The sequence below is a fragment of the Rattus rattus genome, chromosome 5 (assembly GCF_011064425.1).
Source record: "Rattus rattus isolate New Zealand chromosome 5, Rrattus_CSIRO_v1, whole genome shotgun sequence".
NCBI classification, from domain to species: Eukaryota; Metazoa; Chordata; class Mammalia; order Rodentia; family Muridae; genus Rattus; species Rattus rattus.
The window spans coordinates 62248650-62275256 of record NC_046158.1 but is presented as its reverse complement, the minus strand read 5'-3'; the positions used below and the strand labels follow the sequence as shown (position 1 = coordinate 62275256).

General features: G+C 53.7%; 1 protein-coding gene across 4 annotated transcripts; it reads left to right on the top strand.

Moving 5' to 3' along the window:
* The first annotated feature begins 3970 nt into the window (after nt 1-3970).
* Rtn4rl2 (reticulon 4 receptor like 2) lies at nt 3971-21046 on the top strand. Of its 4 annotated transcripts, none has more exons than XM_032903610.1 (3): nt 3971-4323; nt 10164-10645; nt 19670-21046. In XM_032903610.1, the coding sequence occupies exons 1-3, from the start codon at nt 4293-4295 to the stop codon at nt 20417-20419; spliced, it is 1263 nt and encodes a 420-aa protein (XP_032759501.1). In that variant the 5' UTR covers nt 3971-4292; the 3' UTR covers nt 20420-21046. The 4 variants fall into 4 exon arrangements, with proteins under 4 accessions (XP_032759501.1, XP_032759502.1, XP_032759500.1 ...); XM_032903611.1 differs by lacking the exon at nt 3971-4323 and adding an exon at nt 4466-4708; XM_032903609.1 differs by lacking the exon at nt 3971-4323 and adding an exon at nt 5167-5688.
* The last annotated feature ends 5561 nt before the right edge of the window (nt 21047-26607 follow it).

Sequence of the window (26607 nt, the reverse complement as noted above, 5' to 3'; positions counted from 1 at the left end):
TAGATTTTTTTTTCATGCTTTATCTCATTCAATCCTCAAACAACTCTATGGTCTGGAAACCAAAACTTTTCCTCTTCCATTTTCTTTCTTTTTTTTTTTTTAATTTTCTCCTTTTTTGAATATTTATTTATTATGTATACATCATGCAGCTTTCTGCCTGCATGTACTCCTGCAGGCCAGAAGAGGGCATCGGATCTCAATACGGATGGTTGTGAGCCACCATGTGGTTGCTGGGAATTGAACTCAGGACCTCTGGAAGAACAGACAGTGATCTTAACCTCTGAGCCATCTCTCCAGACCCCTCTCCCATTTTCTACTTGGGAAGCCTGGAAGCTTAGGAAATCTCAGCCACTTGGTCACGTGTTTAACTAGCGAGTTGTGGAGAGAGGTATGTCCTAGGCAGAGCCTCTGCGTTTGTGACCACTGAGCAATCTCAAAATATATTTACCAAACAGTGTTCTGGTGTTGAAGGTGCCAAACAGGAGGAGTTTAGGAGGGGTTGTGGGTGGGGGCTCTGTCAACTCACTAAATAGGGCCACTAGAGAGATTAGGGGTACCAGTGACACATGGAGGACATATTGTGCCAATCTGTGCTAATAGGCCACCTCTTTCTGCGAGTCCTTCTAGATGCCTGCTTTTCTCCAGACACAGGCTTGCTCGGGGACGGTGGCGGGTGTGTGTGTGTGTGTGTGTGTGTGTGTGTGTGTGTGTGTGTGTGTGTGTGTGTGGGAATAGTCTATATTCATCAACCCTTTTCTAGAGATCTTTGGCTTCCACCGGGACTGCAGCTCCACGTGTAGCCACAAGAGGGCGGGCCAGCTCTGTGGCCAAGAAGTACCCAGAGCCCCGGCCATCTGTCTAGGCAGAGACGGTGGGTCTACATGACCAGGCCACAGCCCCCACCCCACCCCCCACCCCCGTACCATCAGTATACTCCTTGGGATCTCCAAACATTCCACTGCGGGAAGGAAAAAAAAACTATCATGGGGTCTGCTTCTAATGGGTCATCCTGTACCAAAATAATGATGACCTCGAAACAGCAATGAGGCCAGGTCACCTTAGGAGCTGGGGACTTTATGTAGCCTGCTAAGTGCTACATTCTCTATGTACAGATGAGTAAAAGAGGTATCAGGAAAAGAGTGAATGGGCCGGAGTACTTAGAGAAAGCTGGTGCTCAGATCCAGAGAGAGTTGTCAGAGACTGCAAGGAGAGGGTACCCAAAATGTAACTAACTCGAGAAACAAGGGGTGGGGATAGCCCACAGGGAAATCCAAATGCACAGTAGGATTCTGGGAAACCGCTACTAGCCACCCGCCCACCCACCAGCCAGCGGTCCAACAGCCTTGCTCAGCACCTGTTGGACACACTGTATGAGAATCATTTCCTGCCCTCAAAACGCTGGCAGTCTAGAGGAGGGAGTGGTGAGTCAACAGATAACCATGGGAAACCCGAACACCTGTACAAGGCGGTGGCTTAGAGAGCTTGTGGCTGTCTAGGGAATCCCAGCTTGGGTTGATGGAGAGGCCTGGAGCTAAGGACCCTCTTCCCCACAGCTCATCCCAAGATTGGGCGCCCCTCCAAACTTTGGTCGCCTGCCTATGCTGGGGGCCAGTGTCCCCTCCCACCCCTCTCAGAAGAGCTGAGGCCCAGGGAGTCGATGAAGCACACCTGAGTCAGCCCGCCGCCCACCCGCCCCTCAGCGTCTGTCTCCGCATCTTGTGATATTTCGCTCCCCGGGAGCCAGCCCCATTGCGCTCCGGAGGCAGCTCGGCAAACAAACCCAGCGACAGATTGTGCCGCGGCTCATTCCGGGGAAGGACGCCAAATCCCACCCTGCTACCCCCAACACTCCCTCCCCGCCGCCCCCTCCAGCACTAACTACCCCCCCTTCCTCGCGCGCGCTCTAGGCGCGGGCCCTGCACAGGGTAGGACCCAGGGGAAAGCAGGGGATCTAGGCCTTCTTATAAAACAGAGACAGGAGGCCCAAATATGCCCCTTTCTGTTTCTACCTGACCTGGAAAAGAGAAAGGCAGGAGTGAAAATTCAAGGGCTGCCAAGCTGCGAGCCCCGGAGGCAACGAAAGATAGAACCAGCAGGGGGCACTCCAGCGTGAGGTGCAAGAGGCTGGGAGCAGCTACCACCACCATCACCACCACCCCGCCAAGAAACAAGATGAAATGGGGGAAGGGAGTGGAGACAAAGAAGAGGCGAAGAAACACAAGCAGACGTAGAGAGGCCAAGAGGCTGGGACACACACACAGAGAGAGAGAGAGAGAGAGAGAGAGAGAGAGAGAGAGAGAGAGAGAGAGAGAGAGAGAGAGAGAGAGAGAGAGAGAGAGAGAGAGAGAGAGAGAGAGCGCGCCAAAGAAGGCAGAAGGTATACTCATCTTTGGAGAGGACAGGACAGAAAGTAAGGGAGGAAGGGCGGCGAACGTGAGAATAAAGATGGGGAATCATAAAATATGAATAAGAGTTGGGGGAGAAATGAAAGAAATCGAATGAGTACGAGAGAAGAATGGCAGATTATGAAAGGAGCATGGAGTGAATGAGAAGGATGAGACTAACATTTATAAGGCGCCGACTGTATGCCGTGCACAGCGTTGGACCCAGGCGCAGGTATGAAGAAGAGTCCGGTGCTTGGACTAAGGGTTCCTCCGCTCCACTCACAAGAGAGGTCACCTAATGCTTCCAAGTTGTTGCAGGCAGGGTCCGACTGCGTCCAGATGGCCCTGGCACCCAGCGCCGTACGCATCACTGCAGCAATCCCAACCCCGCCTGTGCCATTTGGCGACGGTCCCCAAAGCGGCTCCCCTAAGTATCCTTCACACAGTAGTTATTAAAAACCAAGTACGGGAACCTTGGACTGACCAAGACCGGCAGAAAAGGCGTTGCAGCTTTTAAAATAAGGCGCTGAGGTCAGGGATTGGCTGATACCGCCAGGATAGAGGAGTCTAGGGTCCCTGTGGGGCCCCTATTGGCCCCTCTGTAAGAGGGTTAGAAGTTTCTGTGATCCAGCAGTCAGCTGCCACTTTTGGGTCCTCTTCTGCCCTCTGGCGAGGGATAAGATATCATACCCTTTGGGCCATATCTCGTAAATACACGCGCGCGCGCGCGTGCGTGTCCACACACACACACTCACACACTCACACAATCCGCACGCACGCCCAAACTTACACCTATTTGTAAAAAGCTTGCAAGGTACATACAACACACCGGAACATTTATTCTCTTCGCTTCCCATCCCAAACTCGCGAGCGCAGAACTTCACACAGCCCTCGTGTGGTCCACCAGCGCAGAAAGCAGCGCGCACACACTCATACTCCCGCCCTGTTTCCCGACAGGAATAAAAGGCTAGCACTCAACTACACCTGCCCAAGCGTGTGCGCGCGCGGGCACGCGCCCATACACTTGCTCACACAAACTCCTTTACTCACTGGTCCTATAGCTATACAAGCCGCCCTGGGAGTCTGGGACCCAAAGAGAACGTGAAATCTTGGAGTCTTTAGAACCCAAAGGATCGCGAAGGACAGGGCAGGAGGAGGGGCGCTGAGTTGGAAACTACTCAGAAACTGCGTATCTTCTGGGAAAGTTGAGAGGGGAAACCCTCACCCTGTGCAAGTCGTGGGTTGGGGGGACTTAACACTACTGAGTGCGCGCGCGCGCGCCACACACACACACACACACACACACACACACACACACACACACACACACACACACACACACACAGAGCAAGAAGGGATTTCTCTAAAGGCATGGCGCCGCGGAGGCTACGGGAACACAGCCTTCCCGATCTCCCAAGGTTGGGAGGGGGCCCGAGACTGAGTGGGCTAGATGGAGAACTACTCCCGCCTCCTAGTAGTCACCAAAGGGTTAAACCGGCAGGCCGGGAAGCGAGGGAGGAGCCAGCGAGTGCGGGAATGGGGGGGGGGGAGCGCTTCTTCGCTGTCCCCACTCTCCCTCGGCGAGCAGCCGGGGCGCACGGACCGACAGACTAACCGACTCCCTGCGGGGCCGCGCTGCCGAGGGGGCGCGGACACCCGTTGTCCAGGGTCAACCCAGCCCTTTCCATCTCGTCGTGCCCCGCCCCGTCCCGTCGGGGCCGATGGCTCCTTCAGAGGCACGGAGTCCGGGGGGCGCAGGGTAGAGCTCCGCAGCCCCGCTACGTAGCCCGGGACTCCCGGGTCCTTACGGAGCCCCGCGGAGTCCCCGCCGTGTGTCCGGCGGGATAAGGGAGCGAGTGGGAGCGCCCTCCCCCCCCCGCCGCCCCCTCCCCCGATCGTCGAGACAAGATGCTGCCCGGGCTCCGGCGCCTGCTGCAAGGTAGGGACACCGGCCGGCGGGAGGACACTAGAGAGAGGCGCCCCTCTCCTTGGGCACGAGGGTGGGGCAGTGAAGGGGGTGGGGTGGGTAGGGAGCAAAAAACCGCTTAGCGCGGGAGCCGCGCCTCCGCCCCCAGAGCTGCCAGCCGCAGGAGGGCACTGGGCTTGGAGCCTGCGGGAATGTGCGGGGAGCTCGTGACCAAGGGGGGACGCGGAGGGCAGACCGAACTGGCTGGGAGGAAGAGAAAGCGGCTCAGATTCTGTTGTCCCGGCTCCACCTGCTCCGGGGGACGCTGAGGACTCGGGCCGGCTGGGGAAGCGCAGACTCAGCAACTCCTCTCGCCCGGTGTCTCAGCACTTTCCAGTCACCTGGGAAGACAAGCCATGTGGGTAGGGGGCTGTCTGGGAATGTAGGGGGTAGAGAGCGACTCCCAATGGCCCTGCTAGTTGCACAGATGGAGGGGCTAGAAGGAGGCTAGTTCCGAGCACTGAGTGACAGCAAGGGTGTGGGCTGCAGACTGGGGGCGGGGAGGGTAGGGGTCGGAGGGAGGAGGGGAGTCAGGATGAGAAAAGTGTCTAGGGAGGTGGGGGTGAGAAAGAGGAGGTGGGGGCGGGATAAAGGAGGGGTAGTAGGAGGAATAAAGGTTAGACGACCGGAAACTGGGGTCCAGGGGAAGATCAAGGAAGAGGGAGGAGAGGGTGACCAGTTCAGGGGAGAGATGTAGATGGGGATAGAAAGCTAGAATGGGGCGGGTGGGGGGAGATAACCGGAAGGGTGAGGACTGGGGCTCTAGGAGATTGGAATGGAAAGGGGATGGGAGGACTAGAAGCCAGCGGAAGCTGGTGAGGGAGGAGAGATGTAAGAGTCAGACACAGGGAAAATGGTTACCAGGTTTGGGGCCGGGATCCCCATGTGGTAGAGTGATTTGAGATGGATTAGGATGTCAACAGAAGCCAGAGAGGGAAATGGAAGAGGAGCGATGGTGCCCAGGGAGTAGACAAAGAGGCTTCTGGTAACCACTTCCACGTGGGAAGCCCTCCGTTCCAAAGCTCCTGCCTGGTATGTCCCTTCTCTCAGGGAGTAGCTAGTCCAGTGGACCCTGAGCTCAGGGTCTGGGTCAGATGCCAGGGAAGGAGCGTGAGCACTCTGTGTGTGGTGGTGAGGGGGGCGGTAGCTTCCTTGGGGTGGGTACCTGGGCTGGCTCAGCGCTGCCATTTATATCTGAGCCCCGACGTCGGATCCTGCCGCCCCACAGTAGCTGCTTATTTTGGGGTGTTACATTCTGGCAGAGTGAGAAGCTGTTTGCAGCAGCTTTAAAGCCTCCAGTCACCTGCATTGGTGCCTCCTCAGGCCCCTGCGTCACTGGTATGCCATCGCCCCCATGCCACTCCCAAGGCCCCCCACCTCCTCACCCCCTGCCCCCTCAGCATCTGTCTGGCAGGCCCCTGACTCTTCCCTGAGGCAGCGTTTGAGGTGTTCAGATGGTGCTTGTATTTAGGACCCAGTACCTTCTTTCTACAACTAGAGGCCTGTCTACTTTTCCTGGGACATCTCTGCCCTATTATGGTGCGCCCTGGTTCCTGCCTTGGACCCAGCCCCCACCCCTTCCTCCTCATGTTTCTTATTCCCAAGGGGCTTTTGGTCTAACGGTTGGCACAAACTGAGAACTTCATATCAGATCCTGGGTACTCCAAGGTCTGGCAGCCCTTGGGTTTTGACCATGATCCCTTGGTGAATGGATCCTTTTGGTTCTGGGTACCTTAGCCTTCCGGGATCAATATCATGTTGTAGCCTCTCTCCACTCCCTCCTGTGGCCAGATCTGGCTATGGCTATGCCTTTGGGCAATGGTCACCTCTTCTTGACTCTAGAGTAGCCAGAACCTGGAGCCCAGGAGTAGAAATCTATAGAGAGAGCCTATGTCCATCCTGTCCCGTCCCCACCCACACCCCCTGACCCTGACCCTGAACAGCCAAACAGCTAGCATTGTGATTGTCCCAAGACCAAACAGCTGGGCACAGTACCTATCTTCCCTTTACTTCTAGGCCAGCATCTCATATCCAGAGGGTGTGATGGGGGAAGGCACTGAAAGAAAGGTCAGAGCGGGTCTTTGGACCACAGTCCAGTACATGTTTTTTCAGCTGTGGATTCCACATTACACTTGGACTTCATAATGAAGTCTTCCTCCCTTCCTAGAAAGGTTGGGGCCTTTGTACTATTGATCTCCCTAGGGGCCTTGACAGGTTGGGTTGTGTGGATAAAGAGGGCAGAATGCAGAAATGAAGTGCTGGCATGCAGTAGGTGCTCAATGGCAGATTGAGCCCTTCTCTGGTCCAGAACGCCATGCATGTGGGGGAAGGGGGCTTACCTACTCACTTTAGTAAAGAGATGAACAGAGGGTGAAAGAGGCTTGCAGAAAAGGCTTCCTTCCGCCTTGACTGCAAGGGGGAAGAAACCAAGGATTCTGGGAAGGACAGAAAGGGGTTCTACCAACCAGAAGCCCACTCTTCTGCTTTCCAGCCCTCAGTGTTTTCCTGTCTCCCAAAGATTTGTTCTACATGGTGGCTGAGGATCCCCAGTCCACCTCTGATACACTGTGCTGGCCCCAGGCATGCATAGGGGAACCTAGAGTATAGCTGTGGTCCTGGGGGAGGGCCTGAAATGGCTGTAAAGAGGTGTGAGAAGTGGGGCTTAGGGAGGGGATGTGGGAGAAGGGAAATGGTGCTAGGGGGCAGGGAAGAGGAGAGGGGAGGGAGGACAAGGTGCTTTCCCAGCTCCCTACCTTGCCTCTGCCTGGAGTGCCCGCTCCAACCCCGCCTGGGGGCAGAGAAGCCCAGAGCCCCTCAACTCCCCCTCCCCCTTGCCTCCAGTGAGAGCCGCAACCTGAATTATGGATGAAGCTCCTTGGGTTACAGCTGCTTTGCACGGCAGTGAGGGCCAGAAATGGCATCAGAGTCACTGTTACGCAGCAGCTGCCGTGGAGCCCCCCCACCAGGGTCCCTCCTCAAAGGGCCTGCAGGGAATACCACTGAGACAGGAGGGAAGTGAATCCTGCTGAGAGAAAAGCGAGGCGCGGACCGGACCGCAGGGAGGCAGTGAGGGCAAAGAGGAGAGGAGCTTGGAATGAGTGAGGAGCCAAACCGGGAGTTTGGGCCAAAAAAGGTGAGGGAACTCGCCAGCCCCTGATGAACTTGACCTGAGCTCGGGACCTGGGACCTTCTGGGTTTGCAGCCCTTCCCGCTTTGTCTCCTCGGATAGCAGTCTGTCAGCCAGCCTCGGACGCTGGAAGAAGAGCCTCATAATCCTGGGGGGATGGGGAGGTTGACCGCTATGCTGCCGACACTCAGGCGAGCTTGTGGATGGGGGTGGGATTAAGGGATCAGAGAAGGATCTGGCTTCCTTTGGTGTAAAGTCCTTAGTGAAGGGGAGCGCAGAGGGTGACTCTGACAGGAAGAGGAGTGCCCTACTGGACACCAGGCCAGTCTTTTTCTGGCCCTTGTCTTGTCCCACTTTGTAGTGTGTGACCTTGGGTAAGTTGTTTGCCTTCTCTGAAATCCAATTGTCATTCCCATAGGCCCAGCACAGCTCTGAAATCTCCAATCCTAAACCCCAGCCTTCAGGACTGGGGAAGCCCACCCAAGGTCCCACACTGGACTTCCACACCCTATTCCTTCCTCCTTAAGATCAGGGGTGAGAGACGTGCTCCTCCACCCCACGTGGCTCTGAAAAACTCGGGAGAAAAGTAATCGTGAACCGCCGCACGGGGGAGGGGTGAGAAGGACCGAGAAACGCGGAGGTGGTGTGAACGAATGGAACAGCCGCGCTGTGTCACTGAATATTACATCACACCCAGCCTACACACGCACGGGGCCCGGCACTCACACACGCAGAGGACCGCCAGCACACGCTCTCTCACTCAGGCACCAGGAGGGGGCTACCACACACAATCGGGCTGGGTCGGCCTTGGGACGCGCCTGAAAGAACTAGGAGGCACCCTGCCCAGGGGCACGGGGAACTGTCGGTGGAGGAATACAGCAAGAGATGTAGGTGACTGATACAACCTTGCCTGTCATGCTGCTGGCACCTTCAGTAGTGAACACCTGTCTCACACTGCACCCCCCCCTCCCCAGATCACAGCCCCCTTCACACACACAGACACCTCAGAGCACCTGGAGACATCACACTCAAACCTCAGCTTGCAGCCTTAGAGATCTGGCACTCAAAGTTACCCACCTCTCACCTACACACCCCCCTGAGCCACGGGGACCCCCACCCCCAAACCAGGCTTTCCTACCTCTGACTCCTGAGCTCAAAGGAATGGCTTTCTGGCCTTGTAGGGTCAGGCTCACCCCCTCCCAGGAAAATCTCAGAGGGTTTCTGGGAATTCTGATAGAACTAAGGCCACAGGGGTTCCAACTGGAGCCTCTATCTGTAGCATTGAGGGCCAGGGCTCTGGGCTCCTTGGTGGGGCAGAGAAACACAGGCACCCATTCTGGACACTTTAGTCCTGCTTTCCTGTCTGGGTTGTAAGAATAGCCCATGGCCAAATTCCAAGTTACTTGGGGGAAAAGAAAAAGGTAACAAAGACTTTAAAGGAGACTTTGAATGAGTAAAGCCTGAGTTGATTCTGAAGCCCCACCCTCTAACCACTTCCTAGGTGGAAAAGGGTAAGATGCTTCCAAGGCCTTCGAGGACAGGGAGGAAGGTGTGGGTCACCCTGCCACCTACAGGCCTTCTAGCCACCACGGGTCTCAAGTTAGTGTCTAGCTTTCTCGAGTGGGCTGGTGTTGCTCCCAGAGGACATTTGGCAATGTCTAGAGACATTTTGATTGTCATAACTGGGGGCAGGGTGCTGCTGGCATCTGGTGGGTAGAAGGCAGTGCTGTCGTTTAACACCCTAAGAAGGGTTGTCCCTACCCCATAGAAGCCCAGCCCTGCTTCAGTACTAAGGAAACCCTAGCCCTAGTCCCAGACTTCTGACCCTCACTCTAAACAAGGTCAAACAGGAAAACAGTCAGGAATAAAAAGATGCTTGCTCCCCAAACAGCTTTAGACACTTCCCAGTGCTGTCTACAAAATCCACCAAGTGTTGGGGGATGCAGGCCCACCTCTCTCCAGGCAAAGCTCCCCAGTCAAACCTCAGGGGTCCCATCTTGATCTGCTCCCCTGAGGGCTAGAGGACAAAGGACTGGGGTGAAAGAAAGAGGAGCCCTCACTCTTCCACAAGCATCCATTCTTGACAAACTCCGTCTCTCAAAAGGCAGGTTTGAAATCTCTCTATCTCTCTAACCCGTTGGCCTCTGTCTGTCTGTCCCTCTCTGACTTGCCTCCCCTTTACGTCTCTCTCTGCCTTGAACAATCTCAGCCTCGTAGCTGATTGTAGCTGACTTGGTGGGGTGCTTGCCTCACATGCACAAGGCCCTAGGTTTGATCTCCAACCCTGCATAAACCAGGCGTGGAGCACACCACTATGATCCTAGCACTGGGAAGGCAGAGGCAGGAGGTGCACAAGTTCAGGGACATCCTCAGCTAAACATTAAATTTGAGGGCAACCTGGGCTTCATAAGACCCTGTCTCAAAAAGAAGAAAACACAGACACAGACACACACACACACACACACACACACACACACACACACACACAGAGAGAGAGAGAGAAAGAGACAGAGAGACAGAGAGACAGAGAGACAGAGACAGAGAGGGAAAAAGAAAAAGAGGTGTGTGTACCTCAAAGAAACCTAGAGAGTGATGTGAGGGGAGAGGCCAGGCCTCCCAAGCCTGTGAGGTTGTATCTAGACCCCTACCCACCCACCCAGTAAGCCTCACTCTGCTCTCCCCACAGGTCCTGCCTCAGCCTGCCTCCTGCTGACACTCCTGGCCCTCCCTCCTGTGACCCCCAGCTGCCCTATGCTCTGTACCTGCTACTCCTCTCCGCCCACAGTGAGCTGCCAGGCCAACAACTTCTCCTCGGTGCCGCTGTCCTTGCCACCCAGTACACAGCGACTCTTCTTGCAGAACAACCTCATTCGCTCACTGCGGCCAGGCACCTTTGGGCCCAACCTGCTCACCCTGTGGCTCTTCTCCAACAACCTCTCCACCATCTACCCTGGCACCTTCCGCCATCTGCAGGCCCTAGAGGAACTGGACCTCGGTGACAATCGGCACCTGCGCTCCCTGGAGCCTGACACCTTCCAGGGCCTGGAGAGGCTGCAGTCACTACATCTGTATCGGTGCCAGCTCAGCAGTCTGCCTGGCAACATCTTCCGAGGCCTGGTCAGCCTACAGTACCTCTACCTCCAGGAGAACAGCCTGCTCCACCTACAGGTGAGCCAGCGTCTCCCCAGGCCTCTTCCGCCTCTTTCTCTCTGGACTGAAGTACCTGTCCTGTCTTCTTTCCTGACTCAGCACCTCCCTCTACCTGTTTGTCTTCTTTCTCAGTGTCTGTCCACCCCTTTCTCTGTATCTCTCTAACCCCATTCGCCTCTGCCTGTGGGTCTGTCCCTCTCTGTCTCCTGACTCACCTCCCCCATACGTACGGCTCCCTCTGCCTCTTCTGTCTGTCTCCCTTCACTCACCCACTCAGCACACTCCCCAAAGTCTGTAAATCTCTCCTTTCTCCAAGAGCCTCAGCCCAAAGGCCTTTGCGTGATCTTTTCCCATCCACCCCCGAGTCCTCCCACTTGTCGTGCAAGCTGGACAACGGGTGGAGTCATTGCTAGGGAGGGGGTTGTCTCACAGAAGTCACACTCTTCCCTGGGAGTAAGAGCACAAGGGAAAACCTCACCCTTTCCAGACACTGTCCCTTAAACCCATTGTCTCGGGTAAAACTCTGCTACACAGCTGGGGGCGGGGTGCTGAGAAGAATAATTATTATTTATTGTTATTCTTATTGATCTAATTATCATTTACTATTGTTCTTATGCTGGCTGGCTGGCTGGCTGTTAAACCCTACATCTCATTTCCCCATGAAGCAGAAACGCACCCTCCTAAACAAACACCATCCCAGGAGGACACCTTCCCTAGTAGTAGAGCCTTTGGCTAGAAGGGGGTACTCCCCACCTGACCCAGAAGGCCCTGCCTTCTCCCCAACCTGGGCTTGGTCATCAGTGAGCCCCTGATGCTCTTCAGAACAATAGTGATGCTAATTTGTTGAGCCTCCGTTGTATGCTGTATTAAAAATACGACAGCTTTGGGAACAGTATTCAAATGGAGAATATGCAGAAAATGCAAAGTGTACTGGAATAGTATGTCTCATTATTGATGAACAATAATCAACTTAGCAGGCACGTAGTAAGTATACATCATGTTAGGTCCTAGGTAAAGCACTTTATAGACATCAACACTGCCATTTACGAGCAAGTGGCAGTTTTCAAACCTGGGCCTCAGTTTTCCTATCTGTGAAATGGGAGGAATATGAGCATCCATCACCCAGGGATTTTGTAAGCACTAAACGCATGAATAATTTGTAGCACACTTAGAATAGTGCTTGGCATATATAAGAGCTATATAAACGCTTGTTAAAATGCCATGGTTTTTTGTTTTTTTAATGAGCTTTATTTAACATTGGTCCCAGTGATGTGCCCCAGCTTGAACTTCATCTTAGAGATCTGGGTCAACTCTAAGGATTATTCTGAGGCCATGGATAGGATCCAAGACACACCTCCTATTTCTCTTCTTCCTGAATTTGTTGGGAGCCACAGTTACCGAGCACGCTCAGCCACTTCATCTTGTGCCTACAGGCCTTTGCCGGCAGAGGCTTTCACCAGAGTGTGCACTGGGGAAGTGCACACTGGGGATCCCATGGATGTGTGGGACATATGTCCCTGAAGCCGTTGACCCTGTGACTGGGACCTTAGTAGGCTCCCCACCAAGCTGAGCTTCAAGCTGCCTGGCAGCAGGGACAGATAAGGCTCCAAGGAGCACAGAATGGAAGTGTCTGCAACTCCACAGCAGGGGGAGGAGGAGCTGACATGTGACCTGCCAGATACACCATGCCTTCCAGTGCTAGTACCCTGAAGTAAAATGAAGTAGGCTAGGAGTTTCTGTGTGTGTGTGTGTGTGTCTGTGTGTCTGTGTGTCTGTGTGTGTGTGGTGTCTGTGTGTGTGTGTGTGTGTGTGTGTGGTGTGTGTGTGTGTGTGTGTGTCTGTGTGTGTGGTGTCTGTGTGTGTCTGTGTGTCTGTGTGTGTCTGTGTGTGTGGTGTGTGTGTGTGTGTCTGTGTGTGTGTGTGTGTGTGGTGTCTGTGTGTGTGTGGTGTCTGTGTGTGTGTGTGTGTGTCTGTGTGTCTGTGTGTGTGTGGTGGCTGTCTGGTGTGTGTGGTGTCTGTGTGTGTGTGTGTCTGTGTGTGTGTGGGTGTGTGTGTGTTTGTGTCTGTGTGTATGTGAGTGTGTGTATGTGTGTGTGTGTGTGTGTGTGTGTGTGTGTGTGTGTGTGGTGTGGGTATGTGTGTGTGTCTGTGTGTATGTATGTGAGTGTGTCTGTGAGTGGGTAAGTGTGTGTTTTTGTGTGTGTATGTGTGTATGTGTGTGTATCTGTGTGTGTGTATGTGTCTGTGTGTCTGTGTGTCTGTGTGTGTGTGGTGTGTGTGTGTGTGTGTGTGTGTGTGTCTGTGTGTGTGTGTGTGTGTGCGTGTGTGTCTGTGTGTGTGTGGTGTGGTGTCTGTGTGTGTGTGTCTGGTGTGTGTGTGTCTGGGTGTGTGTGTGTCTGTGTGTGTGTGTCTGTGTGTGTGTGGTGTCTGTGTGTGTGTGGTGTGTGTGTGTATGTGGTGTAGGTGTGTGTGTGGTGTCTGTGTCTGTGTGTGTCTGTGTGTGTGTGTGTGTGTGTGTGTGTGTGTGTGTGTGTGGTGTCTCTGTGTGTGTCTGTGTGTGTGTGTCTGTGTGTATGTGTGTGAGTGTCTGTGTGTGTCTGTATATGTGAGTGTGTTTGTGTGGTGTCTGTGTCTGTGTATGTGTGTGTCTGTGTGAGTCTGTATGTGTGTGAGCATGTATGTGTGTGTATCTGTGTCTGTGTGTCTGTGTCTGTGTGTCTCTGTGTGTCTGTGTGTCTGTGTGTGAGCATGTATGTGTGTGTATCTGTGTGTGTGTATGTGTCTGTGTGTGTGTGTCTGTGTGTCTGTGTGTGGGCATGTATGTGAGTGTGTGTGTGTGAGCATGTGTGTGTGTGTGGTTGGTTGATTGTTTTAAGATAAGATTTCACGAATCCCAGGCTGGCTCTGAACTTACTATGTAATCAAGGGTGACCTTGAACTTCAACTTCTACTTCCTCTTTCTCTTCCTCCTCTTCCTCCCCTCCTCTTCCTCCTGTGCTTTTCTTTTTTCTTTTTTTTTTGAGATTTATTTTTATGGGTATGAGTGTACATCTATGCACCACATGTGCACAGTGCCTGATGAGGCTGGAACAGGAAATTTGATTTCCTGGAGTTGGAGTTTCAGGTGCTCGCGAGCTGCTGTGTGGGTGCTAGGAATCACACCTAGGTCTCTTCAAGACCAGCCTTTGTTCTGAGCCATCTCTCCAACCCTGGCCTTGAACTTCCTAATCTTCCTGCCTCTGACTCCTGAGTGCTGGAATTACACATCTGTACCTGCAGCGTCTGCCTATGCGTGCTTGGGTGGAACCCTGGTCCTTGTGTATGCCAGGCAAAGCCTTCTACCTAGTGAGCCACATCCCGGTCCCATGGTTCAGTTTTAACAGTGCTTTCCAGCCTCTTGCATGGCCTTGGACACACTGTTCTGTCCATCCTCTTGTGCGCACCCCTAAGTAGTGATGTTTATCTAGAAGACTCATCAGTATTAAAGGGAAAGTTATTCTGCACAGGCAGCCCTCTGAGATGAAGGCACCTGAACTGTCACAGGCTGAGAACCCTGAAGTGCTGAGCTCATCCGTGTTTGCGTCAGATTTCGGAAGGTCTGTAGCCACATAATGAATTCTCTTGAAGGCAGGATCTAAGTCCAGCACGCAGCTCATCCATGCCTCCTATAGACTTGTCTACATATAGCCCATCCATATCTCCTGGATGTCTGGCCTCATGGCCTAAAGGAGATTTCATTCAAACGTCATAATTTGAAACAAGAGTTTCCTTGTTGGGGAATTCTCCACTAGTGGTGACATAATTTTAGATTTTTCTGATACAGGCTGTTTGCCTTTGTTTTTTTTCCTTTTTTCTTTTCTTTTTTTTTTTTTTTTTTTTTCCGGAGCTGGGGACCCGAACCCAGGGCCTTGCGCTTGCTAGGCAAGCGCTCTACCACTGAGCTAAATCCCCAACCCCTTGTTTTTATTTTTAAATTACATTTTTTTATGCTTGCAGGGCGTACGCATGCGCCATGCCACTCATGTGGAAGTCAAAGGACAGCTCAGGGGAGTTGGTCCTCTCCTTCCTTCATGTTCTCTCTTCCTTCCAACTTCTGAAACCAGGCTGTCAGGCTTGGTGGCGGACAATTTTACTGGCCAACTTGCTGGCCTTGATTCTGTTTTAATGACTACTCCTGAGATCCTAACCTCTTTATCAAATTATTTGGCTTTAGGGTGCCTTCCCTCTCCAAGCTCCCATCTCCGCTTCCTAGGTGGGGGAGCCACGTAAATGTTGCCTTCCACAGAGACAGGCTGTGAGACGTTAGTGAAGGTGTAGAATACATAGCTTAGGGTTTAATAAATTACTCTTGACCCTCAGGCCACAAGCAGTGCCTGCTCCTGTGGTCAGTTAAGACCCAAGCCTAATGGACCTCTAGGTGGTCACTGGGGGGGGTGTCTTCTGAATCGGGATCCACTTTTCTTCTCTGAACAATTTTGGCCTGTGCAGCCCCGGGTGCCATAGGAAGGAAGCCTCTTCACACCTGGTCCTTTATAGAGAAGAAAAGAGACAGCCTCTGTCTGCGAGGTGCCTGGAGGAACTAGGCCAGGAGATGCCACAAGCAGGTGAGGAAACATGTGGCTCAGTGAGATCCTCAGGAGCAGGTGTGACCAAGGATGCAGCCCAGCCTGCCCCACGAGAGTTCTGGAGGAGGTCCATCGTTAGGATGTGGCGTACGCCCGTGGAAATGGTGGGGTTTCTCACGGAATGGCTGCTGAGGGCTAGGCACTGTGCCAGGCCAGTTCATTCACCAGCAGACTCCTCACTGAGCACCTCCTGCATGCCAGGCAGCATGCAGGGTGCCAGGGATTCCAGGGTGAACAAAAACAGTATCCCTGCTCTGCCTGCCGGAGCCCGTTGGAGAGTGGCCAGATGGTAAAGCTGCCTCTCTCCTTTGGTTACCGCAGCAGCTTACTGGGTGTTTGCAAGCAGTGTTTGAGCTCAGGAGGACCTGGGTTCTAATCTAAGCCCTCTCTAATTTGCCGGGCCCTCCTGGTCCCATCTATGGTGCTCAGGGTAGGAGGTGCTGTGAGGACTAAAGGAGATGATAACTTGGAGAGAAGGCAGGGCTGGAGGAAGTGAGCAACAGCACTGAATTCACCAAGCTTGGCGTTGCTGGGGTAGAACTAGTGCAGGTCTATTAGGTTCCGCAATGCAGGTGTTGAGCATCCTGTCTCTGGAGTTCGCGCCCGTGTTAGATGCTGGGTCTTAGACAAGTGGCTCCCCTTCTCTGATAGCCTCTCTGTTAGTCTCCAAATAGAGATAATCATAGCATCTGCCTCATAGTGTTGATGATTAAGATACTATCAGGATCCGTGCCATACAGGGTTTGGCATTCAACGAGAACTTGGCAAATCACCTGCTGACGCCAATGCTTATGACACCTGCCATGGATGGGCAAGCACCACGAGCGGGGGTGCCTAATGCCGAGTGCACACACAGAACAGCTTTGCTGAATAAGTGAGATCGACTCCCGGGCTCATTGAGTCAGAATTAGCAAACGCTTAGGGGACCCAGGGGATCAGCCACTCCAAGTCACTTATGGCGCAGATGAGAAAAACAAACAAACAAACAAACACAGGCCCAGAGAGGTGCCTGGAGCTGTCCAAGGTCACACAGCCTGGGTGGCTGAGAAGATCAGTACCAATGCCAGGTGCCAGAAGGTTGGAGGAAGGCAAGGTTAGGATGCTCTCGTGCAAGGTTGGGGAAGTGTAGGGATGCTGCATTTAGATTCCAAATGGATACAGAAAGCTGTGAACCGGCCAGGCAGGAGGCAAGAGAAATGCGGTTTTTGAAATGGAAGAGAATGACTCTAGCAGATGTTCCAAGCCCAGAGGGAGGGGGTGTGCAAGAAGGTGATGGGGGAGGGCAGGGTCTGTGAAAGTCAAGAGCTTATTAATGCACAGAGAAAGGTTTTAATGGCAGAGAGAGGAAGGGCCGGATTTGAGAGCTTCGGCTCAGGAAGTGGTGATGGGATTTGGCTATAACTTGGGCTGGGGGAGGGGAATGGACCCCAAGACAGAGGCTCAGAGTCAGGAGGAGCAAGACTTTTAGCCAAGAAACACAGAGGAGGGGAGGTTGGAATACAAAACTGAGCTGAGTTTGAAAACATCTGGGTTCTCTGGGGTGTTTGAACTCCAAGTCTCCGAAGTCATGCTTAGTTAGCCTGGTGCTCTTCTCCTGTACCCCCAGACTGACCCTCTGAACACCCTTCCCTGGGCGTGACCTCCTATTGCTGATGCTGTATGATGGGTTAAGCAGAAGGACTCAAACTCCTTCCTTTGGGCAGGACACAAAAGGAGAAACTGGATACCAACAAATCTGAGGTTCTTGGGATGAGCAGGTCTGCGGGGGACCTGAATGGCCATTCCGGGTAGTGACATCAGAGGGTGGAGAAAACTGTCCTGGTGTCAGAGGCAACAAGAAGGTTGAGGAGGACTGATCTCAATGTGACCAAGAGGAGGGTTCTTGGCAGACTCAGTTCCTGTAGCAGAGAGGGCGGAAGGCATATGGGAGGAGGTGTGAGCACAGGAGAACACAGGAAGGTGGAGGCTGAGGATGTGAGCTGGGATGCAGCATGCTCCCCCTCCTGAGACCTTCGGACCAGGTGCCCAGGTAGCATGAGGAAGGAACCATGTCCCCAGACACCTGGGGGTGTGGGTGACCAGGGTTGGGGAACAGGCCCAAGGTGAACTGCCTTGAGCAGAGAGGGATGCTCTTGTCCTATTAAACCAGATCTTCTGGACTCTACTGACCACAGCAATTTGCGGGAGGACCTGAAGGCCGTGGGGTGAGGAGAATGGGGTTCTGGCGCTTTCTACGGTAAACCCTTCATCTCTGAAGCGAACTGCTCTTTTAAAGTAGAGCCTAAGTTCTAGCTCCAACATCACACTGCACGTGGGTCTGGGCCCGAGAGCAATCCAACTCAGGCTCTTGAACACCGATTGGCAAATACTCTACAACCATACTACAGCCCCACACCAGCTCGCCACCAAGAGTTCCCTGGTGAGCTGGTTAAAATACAGAGTCCTCTCCAGAGCCATAATCCCAAGGTTCTCCTGGGCGGAGATGACTTCTTCACCCCAGGCCCGGTTCCCACACTGTAAGAGAGATACAATGATACAATGATACAGTGATACAATGCAGAGTGATACAGTGATACAGTGCATCAGGGACTTCAGCTTCTTCCGTCCTTTTCCTTGTCTGGGGTGTGGAGCTGACGTTGGTCCCTGAGTAACTCTGCCAGGAGGACTGCTAGTCTGTAAAGAGCATCTCTCTCTTAGAGGAAAGTGAATGGGACGGGATTCTAAACGCACCCCTGCTGTCATGGCAACTGTGAATCATGGATGGCTGACTGTGCCTCTATTAGCTACTGTGCCGTAACGTCTAACCTTCCTTCAGTCTGTTTGAGAATCCTCTTCCCTTCCACAGTAAGGAAATCAGGTCTCAGTGGGGCTAAACAACTTGTCCAGAAGCTAGGAATAGGAAAAACTGGGGGCTTGGATTAGTGCTTTCACCTCCTAAGCCTGTGGGTTTCATCTCTGGACCAAAACTGTGTCTGCACTCCACCCCATGAACCTTATGTGAATGCTCTCTATTGGTCCTCAGAACAGACCCCAGAGCTAGAAATGCTCGCTTCCACTTTACAGAGGAGAAGGCATTCGTAGAGGTAACTTGTCTTGGCCAAATTAACAGACATAGCTAATTCGCACGGCGTCTGCCCACGTTAAAAATCCAAACATCTTTTTTTTTTTTTTCTTTTTTTCGGAGCTAGGAACCGAACCCAGGGCCTTGCGCTTGCTAGGCAAGCGCTCTACCACTGAGCTAAATCCCCAAGAAAATCCAAGCATCTTAATACGTGCGGCTCCATCTCATCACCACATTTTACAGGAAGAATCCCAGGCACAGAAAGGCAGAATGGCTTTTCCCAAGTATCCCAGTCAGCTCATGTCAGAGCCCCGTCTGACTCCAAATCTTCAAGTCTTCAGGCAGGCTCATCGTCATCTCCTGGGAAGGCAGACTTCTCAGGCTTCCCCCACCTGCCAGACGGAAGCACCGGGAAGTCACTGGTATCTGAAAGGGACCGGGATACACTCTAAATTTAAGAATCAGGCAGGTGAGGTGGCATTGGCCCGGTGTGGTGATTGAGTACCATCTTGACAGGCTCTAGATTCCCCTAGGAGGGATAGCAAAAGTGGCTCGCCAGAAAAGTAGCTATCACCAAGCCTGGTGGCCTGAGTTCTATCCTGGAAGCCTATACGATGAAAGGAGAGGAACACTCCACAAGTTGTATACCCACGTACATGCAGGCGTGTGTGTGTGTGTGTGCACACAGACACACACACGCACACACTCACGGGGTGGGGTACTGGGATACATTAAATAAGTAAAATTTAAGATCCACTGATATAACCGGGTATTGTGCTACTGGGTGTTAATTCAAGCTACTCAAGAGGTTAACACGTTCATGATCCACCTTGGCTAAACGGCAAGTTCAAAACCGGCCTTGGGCAATTCGGTGAGACTCTGACTCAAAATATAGATGTAAAAAGGGAGCTGGGGCTAGAGCTCTTGCCTGGCATTGTTGGGTTCGGTCCCTAGTGGCCCTGGGCAACGTGACTCACTGACCTCAATTGCGTAGCTTTCTCCATAGGAAATCGGTTAGAAGATGGTTTTGAAGTTCAGGACTCAGACTCAGTTGATAAGGTGCAGTCTAGCATGTTTGAAACCCTGGGTCTGATCCCCAGAACCACATAAAACTGTTTTGGTAACACAGCCTGAAATCTCAGAAATCAAGAGGTGGAGGCAGGAGATTAGAAGATCCTCTTGGGTCCATAGCTGGGATACGGATGCTGGAGCTGTCTCAAAAAAAAAAAAAAAGAGTCAGGCCCTTTCCCACTTTTCCACCCTGCCATTATGCCTTCCTTACCCTCTCCCAGGTCCTGGAGTGGAGACCCCGACCCTGTCTCAGGCTACTCTCTTCTGTTTCCATCCCCTACCCAGGATGACTTGTTCGCCGACCTGGCCAACCTGAGCCACCTTTTCCTCCACGGGAACCGCCTGCGGCTGCTCACGGAGCACGTGTTCCGCGGCTTGGGCAGCCTGGACCGGCTGCTGCTGCACGGGAACCGGCTGCAGGGCGTACACCGCGCAGCCTTCCACGGTCTCAGCCGCCTCACCATCCTTTACCTGTTCAACAACAGCCTGGCCTCGCTGCCGGGAGAGGCGCTGGCTGACCTGCCGGCGCTCGAGTTCCTGCGGCTCAACGCCAACCCCTGGGCGTGCGACTGCCGCGCTCGGCCGCTCTGGGCTTGGTTCCAGCGCGCGCGGGTGTCCAGCTCCGACGTGACCTGCGCCACCCCGCCCGAGCGCCAGGGCCGGGACCTGCGCACGCTGCGCGACACCGATTTCCAAGCGTGCCCGCCGCCCACACCCACGCGGCCCGGCAGCCGCGCCCGCGGCAACAGCTCTTCCAACCACCTGTACGGCGTGGCCGAGGCGGGCGCTCCCCCCGCAGACCCATCCACGCTCTACCGAGACCTGCCCGCCGAGGACTCGCGGGGGCGTCAGGGCGGGGACGCGCCCACTGAGGACGACTACTGGGGGGGCTACGGCGGCGAGGACCAGCGAGGCGAGCAGACGTGTCCCGGGGCCGCGTGCCAGGCGCCCGCGGACTCGCGTGGCCCCGCGCTCTCGGCCGGGCTGCGCACCCCTCTGCTCTGCCTCTTGCTCCTGGCGCCCCATCACCTCTGACTGCGGTGCTCGGATGGAAGAGATCACGGCCTTCGCCCCGCTCCCCTTCTCTGCCCCACGGAGCTGAGGCTCCGTCCTTGCCCCTTGTTTGCGACCCGGCCTGGCACCTTTCCTAGGCCTCCTCGCTCTTTTTCTTCCCCTGACCAGGCTGCCTCATTTGCCTTCCGGGCTGTTGTGACTTATGTATGGCAGCCCCTAAGACGGTGTATAAGGTGGCTCGGCCCCATTCGCCCTGACTCTAGACATTAACTCTTCTGACCCCCATCCCAAGGCTGGGGCGTGGCACCCCAGGCAGCCGTTGCTCCTCTCTCCGGGGCCCCAGTGGACTCGGAGGGGCTTTTTGTCAGCAAAGCACCTTCCACCAGCAGAGCCTTTGAAAGCTCCCCCTGGGAGCCTCCCCTCCTCCCCCTTCGGAGGGATGTCTCAGCGAGGCCCAGGCTGCCCCTGGACCCTGCTTGTCCTGATCCCTTCAGCCTCCTGACACCGGAGGAATACTTTTCTCCTAAGTCTACCCAGGACACTTCTTAGGGTGCCTGGAGAGATTTCCTCTCCACCATGGCCCCTGTGTGGTGAAGATCAAAAGAAATTGTTTGGGGGAAAAATTTATTAAAAAATTCTATTATTTTATCTCCTGTAAGATTTTTTTTGTTTTGTTTTGTTTTGTTTTTTCTCAAGACCTCAAAGGTGGGGGGGGGGCGGGTTGGGCACTCACCTTTACTCTCAGAAGTCAGAAGCAGGTAGATCTCTGTGAATTCGAGGCCAGCCAGGTCAACAAAGAGTGCCAGGACACCCAAGGCTGTTACACAGAGAAAACCTGTCTCAAAAAAGAGACCTCAAAAGCAGAAATGGGACTTAGACCTGTAAGAGAAGAGCCACCTCAGGCCATCAGTATTTCCTGCTGTGTGGGTTCACCTGCTGCACTGACTTCCCCTGATCTGGGCCTCAAGGTTATTCTGATCCTCCCAAAGCTTCTAGTTCTTGAGTTACCTGGGCGTTATGGGTATGTGCTGATGGCGCCAATTTGCCCAAGAGAAGCAGCTACCACCAGTCCTGAAGTGTTTGGTGACTCAACAACTAACACAGGTGACTGGGAGCCTGGCTAAGAGGTCTCCAAGAACAAAACGCAGCCCCTCCCCGCATGGAAATTCTGTAACTCATATCTATGGGCACGAGCAGCCTAAACATGGCTTTGGGTGTCGCTGGAAAAGGCAGGTTTTCCTCAGCACAGTGACGCCACAAAAGAGCAGAGCCTAAGGCTAGATTTCAGCCTGTGTTTGCCTTTGTTGAATGCCCCATATGAAGTATCCAGCATACACCACTGTTCTCACGACAGCCATCTGGTCTTTCTTTCTTTGCTCCAGTGAGATAGAAGCCTTCGTAGGTGGATCAAGCCAAGGAAGCAGTTCTCGGAGCCGACTAGAAGAAGCTAAGAGGTTAAGGGACAAGGATATGAAGTTGGGGTGCCTTACACTGCACTGTGGCTAGGAGCTCCCTCTCCTAGGCAAGTAAAGAGGCGGGGGGGGGGGGGCAGGGCTAGCATGAAGCTTAGCCTTGAGACTCATCAGATGGAAGTGATCTGGGATCCAGAGTTAAGGATGTAACCTGAGAGGTGGGAATGGCAGACTGCGAGGGACCTGGGTGCTAGGGTTTCAGGAGTGAGCTGCTACTGGGATCCTGCAAGGATGGTCAGAAGAGGGGGTAGGCACCGGAAGGAATAGGTATCCAAAGCCTATAGCAGATGGACTCTAGATGTGACGGTAAAATGGATGAGAGACTATTGAGAACAGCAATCAGAACTGGAGAGCTCTGAGCTGAGGGTCTTATATGAGCCTGTGCTAGGCTGGCTTTGAGGAAGCTCATGAGTGGGACTGGAGGTGGACCGGGGTGGAAGTAAGGTTGAAGGGGAAGGGGAGATGTGAACTGCAGTGTTGGAGGAGGGGCTTCTGGGCCAGGGCAGGGGAGGGGAATATGCTGGTAAATCAGAGGCAGGCTGTCCAGGTCACAGAATTATCGTTGTGAAATATTCATGGAGCTTCGGTCCAGATGCTATTTCAGAACGAGAGCAAGAGGAGTGTGTGAGAGCCTCAGGAAGAAGCCTAGAGCAATACTGCTCCCCGCTGGCCCCCACCACAGCCACTGCTAACCCAGACAGACCAAGGGACGCCCATCACGTGCACACCCACACTCTGTAGCTCTCCCTCACATACATGAGCACGGCACGGGTGCGCGCATGCGCGCGCGCACACACGCGCGCACACACACACACAAACACACACACACACCACGCACAATGGAGCTTTGCAGCAAGTGTAGGCACATCAGCCACCCACGTGCCTCACAAACAGGCACCTCAGATCTGTGGGCATGGACCCACACCCTCTCACCCAGGACCCCTCCCTCAGCAATCGCACAAGCTCAGATCCCCAGCTTCTCCAAACAATCCAGATTGACAGCTGTGAACCATATACCCCGAAATAGAAGAGATGGGTAAGACTATGTATCCCAACCCCCATCAATGTCCTAATAAGGAAACAGAGGCCAGAGGGCCCAGGAACAGACTCATCCATGACTCCCCTAACTCCTGAAAGAAACGAAATCCATTCACCTCCCACATTCCGTGAGTGTGTCCCCATTCTGCATGCTTCGTTTTCTCAGACACCCAATGCGGTTGGCGTTGGCTCCTCCTTCCTCTAATCTCCTACATCTACTCGGTTCCCAAGCCCCCCTCCTGGCCCCTGTCCATGCTCTCCTTCCCAGCCCCTACCACCTCCCTGCTGAAGCTCCTCATTACCTCATGCTTAGAATATAAATGAAAAGGGAAGTCACCTCTACTCAGCTTTTTCTGCACCCAATCTTCCTCCCTCCAACCCAGTCTGCCTACAGTAGTGACCGGACTCATCTGCCCGGACTGTGCACCGTGTCTCTATGTCACTCTGGAACCTATCACGGCTCCCCACGGCCTTCAGATTCAAGGTAAAACACCTTCTCCAGGGATCAGAGAGGTTTCACTGTCAAGAAGCAGCTGCTGTTCAAATCTCCACACCTTGATGGCCAGCAGCCAGCCTTCTCTAACGCTTCAATGTTTGTGGCCACCTGGCTTGGTATACTAGAAACCCAGAAATCTACTTTGAATGCTCCCTAAAGTTCTTTCATCTCCCTCAAACTAGGAAACTCCTCCCTGCTTCCTCAGATCGACAGACTCCAAAACTCTTCCTCAAAGCCAGGACTGCACCTTCCAGGGCTCTCTATACTGCCCTTCAAGCTAGAGATGAAGTAGCCCAGAGGATGGCTGCCCCCTACTGGCCATCACCGGAAGCACAGACAGGCTTTGTCACCACAAACTGCCGAGTGAGCATGCAATCTCCCGGGGAGAGGAATAGAAGGACGCCAGATGACAAGCTTTATAAGCCCTTAAGCTTCTCAGGTTCTTACACCCAGGCTGGGGGTGAGGGTGTTTTCAGCCCGGTTTTCTGAGCAGCTGGCTCCCCACTTTAGATCTCTAATCTGTTAGAGAGCTCTTTTATAAAACATGAAAAACGGGGCTTCCAGGACCCTTTAGAAGGGAAAGTTGGCCAACAACTTCTGAGAGGCCACAAAAGCAGAGCCAGACCAGGTGGCAGGCCTAAAGTCCAGCTGGGGTCAGGTTTCTCTATGAATTTTTAATGCTTCCAGCCAAACCTGTCAGATGTCCTGAAACCTGAGTATCCATCTCCTTCCATCTGTACCAGATGCCCTTGTCTATCCCACTGCTCCTGGAGAGTGGGCCAGAGAGGGGACTCTGGGATGGCTATGCTCAAGGAAAGTGATTTGGGATAGTAGAGGGTTCTCCTACTTCCTAATTATGTGACCTTGGCAAATGACTCCTCCTGATACCCCTTTTTGTTGGTATTGTTGGTTTGGACATCTGGGTGGGGGAGGTCCCTGATATAAGTGAGTTGTCGTGGGAGAGCAAACACCTAACAGGCCACAGGGAAGGGCCTGTGTTTGTTGGCACCATCTTCCCACAAGCCCTGCTGCCTCTTCTTTTTTTTTTTTTTTTTTTTTTTTTTTTCCACCCCTAGAAGTGGCTTTGCCTTTTTGGTTTGAAGGTGGGACTCTAGCTGCTTTTGGTGTCCCTAGTCACCTCCAAATAGCCCGAGCCTCAAATTTCTCCCAGGAACTACAGATGAGAAGAGAGAGGGAAGTTGAGCAAAAAGGTAAACAGCAGAGAACTAAGAAATGGGGAGAAGAGATGGGGCCCAGAGACGGGAAAACCCTGAGGCGGGTCGAGAAAGGCGGGGTCGAGAAAAGGGACCGCCCATCTTAGAGAAGAGCCGGGTGCAGACTCATCCTTTTATCTCGGATTCCTCCCCTCCCCATACCTCTGCTTTCTTTTTTCCTCCTTGCACCTTCTCCACGCCAGAGATCTTCACATCAGAGACAGCCACAGTGTGCAGGGGGGAGGGGCTGTAAAAGAAAGTGGGTCCCCATTTTTCCAGTCCATTCAGCTTTTGCACTGTGTTTCAAAAATAAGATCCTTTCTGTCTGATTAAGTGGCAAGCCGGTTCCTGAGCCTGTAGACTGACTGCTGCTGAATCAGATAGCCTGGAGGGGGCTGGGAGTGGGGGTCGTCCAGGAATCTGCATTGTTTTCAAACTCGATCCACTGTAAGTGCTCTCTAGACTGGGAATCGGCTTCTTAAGAGTGGGGAAGGGAAGAAAGAAGAGAGGAACAGACAGAGCAATGCAAGGAAAGTTAGAGGTCCTCCCCCAAACATACACACTTGGAGGAAGCTGTGAATGAGAATTCTGTGTAGAGGACAGTAGGTACAAGTAAAAGATGGAGGATGACAGCCAGAACATGCTTGCCTGTAATTCCAGCACGAGGGTGGGTGGGGAAAGAGCACAGCAATGAGTTTGAGGTCAGGCTGGGCTATACAGAGAGTTCCAGACTAACCCGAGCTATAAACTGAGGTCCTGTTTAAACAAAAACTCAAGATAGATACTATGATGAGTAGAAAAAGAGGAACCCAAGGCATATGGGGGTGGGAAGTGGCCAAATGAGTCTGAGAAGCAGCAAGAGACAAGACTTTACACATGCAGGTATGACCACCCACCCTTTTTATGGCCACCTGAGATTCTGCACTGCTGGACCCAAGATTCAGAGAAGGATAATCACAGACAAAACCTCACTAGCTTTCTGGGGAGGAGAACCGGAGAGCAAGTGTTTTCATTCCCCAAGACCAGTGGGAGTCGTAGGAATCTGTGGGTCCGCATGTGTCACCTCCTTAACCAGGGCCCTCTGCACCCATGGGGACTCAGCTTGTCCAGCATCCTTCTGACCTGTTCTCTCCGGCCTTCCCCAGCCCCCAGTCCCAGCTCATCTGCATAAAGTTCCAATTAACACGTTTCCCCAGAGCTGTTTGCGATCCCTGAACTCGCTCCCAGCCCAGAGCGAGCTTCCTGCCGCCCCCTCGTCCCTCGGATCGCAGCCCCATTAACCCCTGAGCCCCAAGCAGTTCCCCGGGGCCTCTAGTCAGACCCACCGAAGGAGCCCGGGACGCACCCCTGGGCGGTGGACTGCTCAAAGGGCGGGGCAGAGGCCGGGACTCCTCCGGAAAACGACAGGCGCTTGCCCGCCCCTCTTTCTGGGAAGAGATGAGGAGGGGGACTTCTCCCGGGAGACTCAGGCGTCGAAATTCCTCGTTCCTCATCCTCCGGCCCCCGCACCCCTCCTCCCGGCAAGGCACCCTCTCCCCTCCCCAGCCATCTGTTCCTCTAGGCAGCGCCGCGACAAACACGGCTCTAGCTTGCTTCCGTCCCTACCCAGCCCCCTCCCCAAACTCCCCCATCCCCAGGAATGGAACAATGATGACACCCCTCTCTCCTAGAAGATCCACATTTCGGTCTCCACCTTTCACTCAGCCCCTGCCTCAGCTGGACAGGGAAGCTATAGAAGTCCCCTTCTCCTGAGGGGTCGGTGGGGCTTGAGAGAGAATGAATTCAAGGCTGGGGGATCGGGGAAGATGTGGAAGTGACGTCGGGAAAGGACAGAGTAAGCAGAGGTAGGGAAACCGAGGCATAGGTGCCAGAAGCGTGGATTTGAGCGCAGTGGTCTGGGGTTCCCCTCCTGGCTTGCCACCCCCGTCTTGGTCACCCTCAAACACGCAGCGCCGCCTGCTGGGCATACTGAGTACCGCGCGCCCACGC